The sequence below is a fragment of the Charadrius vociferus genome, unplaced genomic scaffold, assembly GCF_000708025.1.
Source record: "Charadrius vociferus isolate BGI_N301 unplaced genomic scaffold, ASM70802v2 scaffold259, whole genome shotgun sequence".
NCBI lineage: Eukaryota > Metazoa > Chordata > Aves > Charadriiformes > Charadriidae > Charadrius > Charadrius vociferus.
Genome location: NW_009661368.1, coordinates 3816149 through 3826623, shown reverse-complemented (window position 1 = coordinate 3826623; position 10475 = coordinate 3816149). Strand labels below are relative to the sequence as shown.

The window sequence follows — 10475 nt, the reverse complement described above, 5'->3', positions numbered from 1 at the left end:
AGCAGGAAGGGCTCCCATGGGGAACCCTGTGCCCGTGGCCGTGCCTCCTCCCCATCCTCCGTGACACGGTTGTGGCTCCGGGTGATGGCAAACACCCAGGTGTCCCCCATGTTGACCAGGTCTGGCAGCGAGTACTCAGGCACCACCTCCAGGCTCTGGGGGTCGTGGGCCGTCAGCCCCACGCGCAGGTGGCCACACCAGCCCAGCTCCTTCTCCTCGATCTCCACCAGGAAGACCTGTCCCGGCGCCAGCGGCTCCTGGCTGAAGCAGAGCCCGTTGGCGAAGCTCTCCACCCGGGTGGCCCGCGTGCGCGAGGCGTCCAGGCGGACATTGGTGCCGTGGACGCGGGGGAAGCGCGCGGCAAGGCGGCACCCGGCAGCCATCGCCGACACCGCTATTTTTAACTGTCCCCGTCACAGCTGCTGCCAGGCGGTGACAGCCCCTGGGGACTTGGCTCAGAGGGGTCCTAGTGCCGCGGGGGAGGGTGGGACGGGCCCCCACGTCTGCTGGGCCACCACCGGGCCCCATCGGGCTCCCTGGGCCCACAGGTGCTCCACGCACTGCCTGCCCGGTGCCGCTTGCTGCAGAGCCCGGTGACACCCAGTCGTAAACGGTGGCGCCCGGCCGTCCCTGCTGTGACTGGTGGCACCTGGAAGTGCCCATCGGTGCGGACCGGGGCACCGCAGCCCCGCCGCCGTGCCCGCAAGGGGTGAGGGTCGGGCACGGTGGGGGTTCCCGCGCGGTGTCCCGGGGCAGGGCACGGAGTGGCACCGGGAGCGGGGACCCCCACGCCTGCGGTCCTCTCCCCCCCCGCCCCGGGAGGAAGGAGGGGTGTCCCGTCCCGCGGACCGGGACCGGAGCCGCTTCCACGTGCGCGCACGGGACCGGGGCAAGCACCGGCCGCCCCCGGGGCGCTGATTGGCCACGGCGAGGCCCCGCCCCGCTCACGTGGGCACCGGAGGTCATATGGGCGGGTGTCATGTGCCCGCGGGGATCGCCGCCTGCGAGAGCCGCGCTGGGAGCGGCCGAGGTCAGCGGGACGGGGTCGGGCGGGGGGGCGGCGGCACCGAGCCGGGACCGGGGGACTGGGAGGGCCCGGGGCAGCCGTGGGGCGCTGGTGGGGTCTGGGCCGGGGCCGTTCCCAGCGAGCAGCGCCCCGCCCTCCCCTCCTGCTCCCCCGCAGATGGGGCCGGTGCTGCTGTGCGCGCTGCTGCTGCTGGGGCTGAGCCGGGCCGCCCCCCCGGGCCACGAGGTGACCTTCCTGCCGGGGCTGACCAAGCAGCCCTCCTTCCGGCACTTCTCGGGCTACCTCTGCGCCGGGCCGGGCAAGCACCTGCACTACTGGTACGTTGGGCTGTGCCGGTACCGGGGCCGGTGCCGGGCTGCACCCTGAGCAGCCGGGGTGGTGGCCTGGCTGGGCACTGATAACTGTGCGTCTGTAGGTTTGTGGAGGCCCAGAGCAACCCCCAGAGCAGCCCCCTGGTGCTGTGGCTGAATGGGGGGCCCTGGGTGTAGCTCCATGGAGGGATTCCTGAAAGAGCACGGCCCCTTCCAGGTTAGTAGTCATGGCTGTCCCGTGGCGCAGGGCTGCCAGGGCCTGGCAGGCGGCATGGCACGTGCCATCCTGCTGGGGCCAGCCTGGTTGTGCCCATTGGTCACTGCCTTGTGCTTCCCCAGATCCAGCCCGACGGAGCCACGCTGAAGTATAACGACTATGCCTGGAACAAGGTATGGGTGCAGGCGCTGCAGCCTTCCACGGCTGTGGGGAGAGGGTGGCCCTGAGCCAGTTCCTCCTGCCCTCTCCATGGAGCTGAGCCTCCCACAGACAACACCCCCCCTGCCCAACACACCCTCCTCTCAAGTCTGCTGTTGAGCCGGGCAGGAATGTGGCCCCACCAGCACAGCCCTGGGGCAGGCCAGCCAGCCATGGGTACTGCCACCGGCAAGGCCGGCAGCCCTCTGCCTCGCTGAGCCAGGAACGGGGTTATCCCCTGACCTCCGCCTCCTCTGCTGTCCCTTGCAGATTGCCAATGTGCTCTACCTGGAGTCCCCCGCTGGCGTCGGCTTCTCATACTCCGAGGACAAGAAGTATGTCACGAACGACACTGAGGCAAGTGACCCAGGCTGCTGGGAGGGACCTGCCTCCTGCCTGGCCCAGCCTGGGTGCTGGGGGTCTTGCCTTGCTGCCTGACGCCCATCTCCTCCTGCCTCCAGGTTGCTCACAACAACTACCTGGCGCTGAAGGATTTCCTCCGGCTCTTCCCTGAGTACTCCAAGAATGATCTCTTCCTCACAGGGGAGAGCTACGGGGGGGTCTATATCCCCACGCTGGCAGAGTGGGTGATGCAGGACCCCAGTCTCAACCTAAAGGTGAGCGGCTGTGCTCTGCCGCCGGCCTTGGGCTGAGCTGTGGAGCAAAGGGCTTGGCACGGCCTCACTGGGGCTCTCGAGCAGACACTGGGGTGGGGACCGGCTGTGCAGCCGACGTGCGGGGCCGCCCTCCAGAGCATAGGGCGGGTCTGGCCCCGCGGCCTTTCATCTTCTCCTGGGGTGCTGGCAGCAGCTGCTGGTGGACGTGTCCATCCCTGCCGTGTTGGGACCAGGGGAGCGTTCTCAGGCACCCCCGACCCTTCCTGTTCCCTCTGTGGAGTAAACAGTGCCGCATCTGCTTCCTGCCTGCCGCTGCTGCTGCTGTGGCTGCTCTGTGGGGAGCTGGAACACAACAGAGTTGTTTTCTTCTTGTCTTGCAGGGAATCGCTGTGGGAAATGGCCTCTCCTCCTACGAGATCAATGACAACTCCCTGGTTTACTTTGCCTATTACCACGGCCTGCTGGGGACTGAGTAAGAGGAGGGGGGAGTGCTACTGCTAAATCCCTGTGCGAGCAGGACGGGGATACGGCATCGCATGGGGCTGCCTCATCCTGGGCAGCTCCTTTGGGCACATTTGTTTGTGCAGTGCACAGGGCACCGGGCTGAGCCGTGTGCCATGCAGCCGCTGGGCAGGGAGCCCGCAGTGCGGCTGGAGCCGTGGCCGCTGGCTTTGTGTTGGTGTTGCCATCTGGGCAGTGCGGTCCAAGTCCCCTGGTCTCTGCCCGCAGGCTGTGGAGGGATTTGCAGGCCTTCTGCTGCTCCCAAGGGAAGTGCAACTTCCACGACAACTCCAACCTGAACTGCACGCTCAAGGTGAGAGGAGCCAGAGCCACTGAGCACCTGCCCAGCACCAATGTCTGTGAGCAGCACCCATCTACCTGGCTCTGGATGGGCCCACGGTCCCTCAAGCATCCTGAGTCCCAAACCCTTCTTGCGGCTCGTTGCAGATGGAGGAGATGATTCAGATTGTAGAGGAATCCGGCCTCAACATCTACAACCTTTACGCCCCATGTGATGGCGGTGTCCCTGGGAGCATGAGGTGAGAGCGGCCACAGGGCAGACAGGTCTCCAGGCGCTGGCTCGCTTTGGTTTGCAGTGTGTGGGGTCCCCGCTGGCAGAGGGATGTGGTGAGCTGTGCAGAGGCTCTGGGACAGGTGGACCATGTCTGGCTGCTGTTGAGGACTACCCCAAGGAGGACCCTGAGCCCTTGTTCCTCCAGACCTTTCAGCCTGTCCCCGTGCTCTTTCCGGCTACAGGTACGAGGGTGACTATCTCATCACACATGACCTGGGCAACTCCTTCATCCGGATGCCGATGAAGTTCTCCTGGCGGCAGGTGAGCCCAGGTGCTGTGCCACCAGGCTGCGAGCATCCTCTGCCCGGCCATTGGTGCTGCCCGTGGGCAGGAGGTGGCAGAGAGTGGCTGCTCTCGTGGGGTGGCACCAGGTGCTGCTGTGGCAGAGACTATCCCAACTCTCTCCCAGAACCTGTTCCGGATGCCGGTAGCCCGGAAAAAGGTCCGGATGGACCCTCCCTGCACGAATTCCACGGCCCTCAGTACGTATCTAAACTCCCCAGAGGTGAAGAAGGCTATTCACATCTCCCCCGATGCCCCGGAGTGGCAGGTGTGCAGGTGAGCGAGCTCCAGGTGGGGAGGGACTGCTGCAAGTGCGAGCAGCCTCATGATGCAAACGCTTCCTCTGCAGCTTTGAGGTGAACCGCAGCTACAAGCGCCTGTACATGCAGATGAACGATCAGTACCTGAAGCTGCTCGGAGCCACGGTGCGTGCAGGGAGAGCCCACCGGGCCCTGGGACCGGCTCTGTCAAATCAGCCTCCTGCCTGGCTGGGGCTGCTGCCATGTGAAACGCTCACCCTCCTTCTGTTCTGCAGAAATACCGGATCCTGGTGTACAACGGGGACGTCGACATGGCCTGCAACTTCCTCGGGGACGAGTGGTTTGTGGACTCCCTGTGCCAGAAGGTAAATGGGCAGGACAGGGCCTGAGCCAGGCTGGTCACCAGCTCCAGACTGTGCAGTTGGTTGTGCAACAGGGCTGGCTGCGGCCAGAGTGCGGGCAGGGCTGGCTGCCTGCCCTCGGGCACCCGGGGCACTGAGGGTGTTGCTGCCGGTCCCAGGTGCAGGTGGCTCGTCGGCCCTGGCTCTACACTGATCGGGGTGAGAACCAGATCGGAGGTTTCGTGAAGGAATTCACCAACATCGCCTTCCTCACTGTCAAGGTAGAGCTGAGGGGTTCCGGGGAGACGGGGACAGGGCTGTGGCGCAGGCGGGAGTGCCAGACACCAGTGCTGTGGTTGGAGTGGGGCGGTGCTGGCTGGGCTGCAGATGGTGTAGGGCTGGAGGCATTCGCAAGGCAGCGTCAGCCCCATGGCTGGCACTGACCTGCTGCTGCCTGTTTCCCGCAGGGAGCCGGCCACATGGTGCCCACGGACCGGCCGCTCGCTGCCTTCACCATGTTCAGCCGCTTCATTAAGAATGAGCCTTACTAGAAGCTGGGGAGGGAGCGCCTGATGCCCCGGCCGCCCTCACCACCCGGCACCACCCGGACAGCCCGTCCTCGCTGCTGCTCAGCTGTGCCCGGGCTCCCTGCGCCATGAAACGGGTCACTCCTGCAGCTGGTGGGGCTCCTCCCTCCAGCCCAGGAGCTCTGCCAAGCCCTGCACTACTGTGCCCAGCTCGACAGGGTGGAGGATGGGGCTGCCTGCGGTGGGTGGGGGTGAAGAGTCCTGGGGCTCTGTCCTTGCTGGGTGAGGAGTCGTACTCCTGCTGCAGCTGCCTCCTCGCTTGTGGCTTCCTGTCTCGCCTCCCCCCTGTCTGGGGTGGCAGCAACTTCCCTCCTGGGAAGGCAGCAGTCCCCACCACTTCCTCCCTGCCCCATAGCCCCTGCACGCAAACAGCCCTGGGCAGGCTCCGAGGGAGCTGCCCCCTGCTAGGAAAGCACAGTTTATGTGGTGGCTGCGGGCAGCTGGGCACTGCTCCTGCAGGGACTTTCTGCTCCTCTCCAAACTGTTCCCACATCTGATCCTGGTGAAGGAGGCTTACCACGAAGACAATCCCACCACCTGCTCACTGCCTGGGGCACGCAGTGCTCTTGGGAACTCGCAATAAACTCTCTGAACAAGGTGGTTCTGCTCCTCATTGCCCAGCTCCTCGCACCGCTCTGCCACCCTCTGCTTTGCTTTCCTTTGCTTTTTGAGGAATAACACCATGGGCTGAGGATCCAGCAGAGGTGAGTGCTGACGTGCTGTGCTGGGGAGCCAGGACCCACAGGGGTCTGTGCCCCCCCTCTCTGCAGAGAGTTACTGAGGCCTGGAAACAAGCCACCCGCGAGAGCAGGGGAAGTACAGTTGCTCTGAGCCCCTCTGCCACTGCTCTGAGCTGTGTCTGCCTCCCGAGTACCTGAGCTGGGAGAGCAGTGGTGTCTGCTTCCTTCCCCATCTCTCCCCACATGTTGGCAGCCATGTGGTCCAGCGTGGGCACATCCTTCAAGCAACGAGGCCATGTGGGTTGGAGTCGCGTGGTTTATTAGTGTAATGAGAAGGGGTGCAGCAGGGGTTCCCAGAGCAGCTGTCTCCGCCTTGCTGCTACCCCACCAGGGCACGGGCGCCCTGCAGGACATGCCAGTGGTACCAGGGAAGCTGCTTCCTACCTAGAGTCTACGGGTCCAGCCCGGGATCTGCCCTCGGTCCGGGGTGAAGGAGCGAGTGGGGAGAAGAGCTAGAGCTGGTGGGGTGCCATGCTGGGCTCTGCAGGCCATGAGCTGGGGTAGGTGTGGGCAGTAGGGACTGGGCGGTATTTCTCAATCACCTCCCGCAGCCCCTTGGAGAAATGGAGATCAGCTCCCACTGTGAGGAATCCCTGCAAAGGGGAAGAGGATTAGGACAAGGCTGGATGTGACTGTACCCTGTCCCAGCATGAAGGACATGGTTCTTAAGCCAGCTGGGGGGACCTAGGCTGTCCCCATCCTGCCACGTACCGCGTGGTTGGTGACCACCTCCTTGGTGAAGTCCATGCCTTCTGGCAGTGGGATCTGCACCCCCTTTTTAGTCCTCTCTGCAGGGAGGGAGAGATGCAGTGAAGCAGAGTCCCACTGTGCCCCTGCCCCAAGCCTGGCTGTGTGTGGGCAGCAGTGGTGCCTACCATTAATGATGGGCATGATCGTCAACTGCAGCAGGGTCTTCAGTGGGGCCTGCAGTGAGAACAGCTGGGGAGAGAGGAGTGTGGGTGAGCACACCAGCAGCAGACCTGCCTGCCTGGGCAGGGCGTGCTGGCACTTAGCACTGGGTGGACTAGAAGGGGTGTCCTGCGATGCACAGCCCCTCCCGAGCCTATCCCGTGCCGTGGTTGGGGACTAGCAAGGGAAGCCAAACCCCTGGGCTGGCACGGGGTCTGCTCACCGCTAACGACTCCAGCGCAGACTGCTTGGAGTAGATGCGAAACCTGCAGAGGAGAAAGCAGCCGTGAGCAAGACGCGGGGGGGACCTTCCCCGCAGCCTCTGTGGGACCCCATCGTGGGCCGTACCGTCGCAGGTCCAGCTGTACGCGCAGCGCTTTCCCTTGTAGAAACACCTTGGCGCTCAGCTTTGTTTCCTAAGGAGAGAGAAGGCTGAATCACAGCCCTGCTGTGCCCACTGCAGGCAGGCAGCTGTTGAGGCTGGCTGCTCCTCTTGCTCTGCGGGCCCAGCTGTCCCTCTGCTTTGGGACAGCGGAGCTTTCCCATGCGGGGTGGGAAATGCTCTTTCCTTTTTTGAGCGGGGCGGCCTGGGGGCACCAGTGAGATATTGAGGAAGGCAGAGACGGAGACGGAGGTGCCCGAGGGTTTGATGATGCAGCGGGGAGGAGCTGACACCTGCAGCACCAGCCGCAGGGGAGCGTCCACAGTGGGGCTCTAGGGAGGGCAGGTGAACCGGAGGCACAGAGCTGAGCAGGGCTGTGCTCTGCCCCAGGGGCTCCCCTGTCCCTCCCGCCTCAGCCGGGTCCTCCTCTCACCAGCATGAAGATGGTCCCAAAGAAGGTAGCTCTCAGCAAGACCTCGAGGTCCTTGGGCACCTGCAGGGAGGACATACCACCGGTTGGGTAAGCAAGCAGTTGCTGTTGATCCCAGCAGAGCTGCTCCCTGGATGGCACCTCCTCTGCTCAGCAGGCAGAGCCCAGCTCTCCTCCTGCCTGGCAGCAGGCCCCTGCCTGCAGAGAGCTGCCTGTGCACAGCCGGGTGACCTGGCACTGCTTACCTTCTCCCCCTCGAGCTCTATGGCCAGCACACCCGCCTGGAAGTATGCGTGCATGGCTGAGTCAAAGAAGTACTCGGAGAAGGCAACGTAGACCATGCGCTCGGTCTCCTTGATCACCGGCTCCACCGCGTGGTTCTCCAGCTCCTGGTCCTCTCTTGCACGGTGGAAGAACATGCCCTGGGCCAAGAACGGGAGAGTTTTCTGCAGCCATAGCACAGCCAACCCTGCTCGCTCCATTGTGCCCAGCGTGCAGGCTGGCACAGCTACTCCCATGGGGACTGGTAGGGTTGGCAGGGCAGGACCCAGTGTTCACCTTGAAGTCTAGATCGAGGGTATCTGTGGAGACTACTGGATCCCGCAGGAGGGAGTAGTCAATCCCAATGTGCTCATCCACATAGTTCCTCACTGCCAGGGAAGATGTGCTGTCATGACCAAGCCTGTGGGCTACCTGGCAGCCCGATGCCCAGCTCTGCCCTCCCCACCGTGAGCAGGATCCAATCCCTTCCCTCAGGGCAAGACTCACCTGGCACTGTGTCCAGCACGGAGTTCAGCAGCACCAGGCTGGCGTGCTCCAGGGATGGGCAGATCTGAAAGGCAAGGGGCTGGGCTAAGAGGGGAATTGCTCCAGGTGTGTATGAGGACCTGGACCCTCCTTCCTGCTGTGGGGCAAGGCCAGGTTCCCTGGGGTTCCGTCGCCTGTCACCACTCAGCCATACCTGCTGGCTGAGGAGGAAGCGCATCCCGGTGACGATGAAGGTGCTCAGGAACTCATAGACCTTTCTGCAGGACACAACAGCAGCTCTGCAGCTCCCTGCCTTCCCCTGCAGCTCCAGCCATGCCCCTCCATCCCCATGTGAGAACACAGCCTGGGCTGGAGAAGTCCCGAGGGCACAGAAAGGGGGGGCAGGGACCCTGGTGCAGGAGGAGCTGGCCCAGTGGAGTGACAAGGGTGCTGCTGTGGGGTTGGGTGTACCTGAGTGTGCCAGAGAAGCCTGCGTGCATTTTGGCAATGGAGGCATTGCAGGTCATGTTAGAGATCTTCAGGCGCCCAGCCTCGTCCTTGGCCAGCTGCAGCACTGTGTGGATATAGACGCCATCCGCAGAAGCATTGATGGACCCAATGTCATAGCTGAAAGCAGGGAGAGCAGATGAGAGGCTCACACAGCTCCTACCAGCTTCAGGGCAGGACAGCAAGGCACCCAGCAGGCACGGTCAAGCTGCAGCCCAGCCATGGGGTAGGCTGGTGCCCACAGGAGCAGGAGGTAGCTCACAAGAACCAGTAGAGCAACTGTCTCCGGAAGCGCAGGCTGATGGAGGCATTGTTGATGTTGAAGACGAGGTGCTGCTGAGGCTGGAAGTACAGGTCGGAAAATGCCAGCTGCAGGTCCATCACCTTGACCCTGCAGGGGAGAGGACAGAGATGGTGGGACAGACAGATGGACATCGGGAGCCGCGTGCGTGGGGAGCAGGCAGCACTCACTGGCTGATATTGTAGTGGAACTGCCCCTCCTTCCCATGCAGGTCTGACATCGTCATGTTCTGCAGCTCCTGCTCCACAAAGCGCAGCCCCTCCTGCTTCACTGCAAAGCAAAGCGAGCCTGGGCTGGCCACAGCCAGGCTGCACCACCCTCCTGGAAGCATCACCCCCGGCCAGTCCCCCAGCTCCTCTCCATGCAGCCCACGCGTGGGCAGTGCAGGCAGGGGTCCCAGCCAACAGCCTTACCCGGGTGCAGACCCCAGGAGCAGCATCCCAACCTGCCTCTTACCCAGGCCCCAGGAGCAGGGTCCTGGCCGGCCCCTTACCAAGGTCCAGCCCCTTGGAGGTAATCCGGATCTTGCAGGCAGGTGGGCTGTGCGAGGCCACGACCAGCCAGGGCAGGAGGAGGAGGAGGAGGAGGCGGCGGCAGCAGCTGCCAGCAGCCATCTCACACCTGGAAGTAGAGAGCAGGATCAGCATGGACTGGCCCAGAGAGGCACACAGGGGACACCTGGCCAGCCTATGAGGGAGGCAGCTGATGCCCAACCTGCTCGCAGCCTCAGGGCAGGGGCTGGCCCCGAGGAATACCCCATGGCTCCACTGCTTCCCACACCCCACAGCCCCCCAGTGATGCCCAGGTCGCCACCACCTGAACCCCCACGGACCAGCAGCCCACGAGTAGCACAGCCCCCACCCTAGTGTGCTGTGCACAAGCTCCCAGCACAGACCCTGTAGGGTCCACAGGGTCTCACATCCCCTGGGAACACATGCTCCACTCAACTCCTGCCAGCCCCAGCAGCGTCCCGCCCTGCCCTGAACACACCCAGATCCCAAAACTGCATGGTGAAGTGCGAGCCCAGCACGTGCTTCTGCAGCAGAAATCCCAGCACCCCACAGAGAAGGGACCCCTCTCCTGCCAGGCCACCCCACAGCCCTCCCAGCCCCATGGGGCAGCCCCGGCTGCCCCCTGCCATGGAGATGTGCTGCCTGCCCACAAGCCCCCCACACTCTGGGTGTTGGGCTGAGACGGGACCTGGAGCCTTCCCATGCAGCAGCAACAGGCAGAGCTCCCTGCAAGACTGTGGGGATGGTCCACGGCTTCCCCCCACAGCGTTTTCCCCCCATTCTCTGCAAGGGAGAGGACGGGGAACCCTCCTGCCCAGGGTCCAGAGCTGCCATCCTTCCCCAAGGCTATGCACGGACCAGGGGCTTGCCTACACAATGCTGGCTCAGTTCGGGTACTTACAGTGAGGCTTGTCCTCGGCTCCCCTGGTGTGGGGAAGCTGAATCACGTGAAAGGAGGGAGGGAGAACACCAGTAGTTCCAGGAGTTGCTTTTGAGCTGGCTGAGGTTCCCCTGCCTTTATATATCCCACCA

At 63.8% G+C, this 10475-nt stretch overlaps 3 protein-coding genes across 3 annotated transcripts in view; 1 reads left to right on the top strand and 2 right to left on the bottom strand.

Moving 5' to 3' along the window:
- Positions 1-383, bottom strand: part of NEURL2 (neuralized E3 ubiquitin protein ligase 2) — a gene marked incomplete at its 3' end in the record, with an annotated part of 3072 nt that extends 2689 nt beyond the window's left edge. Inside the window, 1 exon segment of the mRNA XM_009893517.1 lies at positions 1-383. Coding sequence (XP_009891819.1) covers positions 1-383 — 383 coding nt within the window.
- Positions 384-1183: 800 nt separating this feature from the next.
- On the top strand, positions 1184-5023 carry CTSA (cathepsin A). Its single transcript, XM_009893382.1, is given in 15 exon segments — positions 1184-1344; positions 1443-1497; positions 1499-1555; positions 1678-1728; positions 2024-2110; positions 2215-2370; positions 2751-2842; positions 3100-3184; positions 3319-3410; positions 3628-3706; positions 3855-4003; positions 4077-4152; positions 4263-4352; positions 4508-4609; positions 4796-5023. Coding segments are annotated over 15 exon segments (1416 nt in total). The 3' UTR covers positions 4880-5023.
- A 1084-nt stretch (positions 5024-6107) lies between these two features.
- PLTP (phospholipid transfer protein) lies at positions 6108-9545 on the bottom strand. Its single transcript, XM_009893515.1, is given in 15 exon segments — positions 6108-6248; positions 6367-6443; positions 6531-6594; positions 6788-6830; positions 6913-6996; positions 7127-7278; positions 7380-7439; positions 7622-7798; positions 7935-8026; positions 8145-8208; positions 8338-8401; positions 8595-8750; positions 8893-9021; positions 9102-9201; positions 9425-9545. Coding segments are annotated over 15 exon segments (1524 nt in total).
- Between the last annotated feature and the right edge of the window lie 930 nt (positions 9546-10475).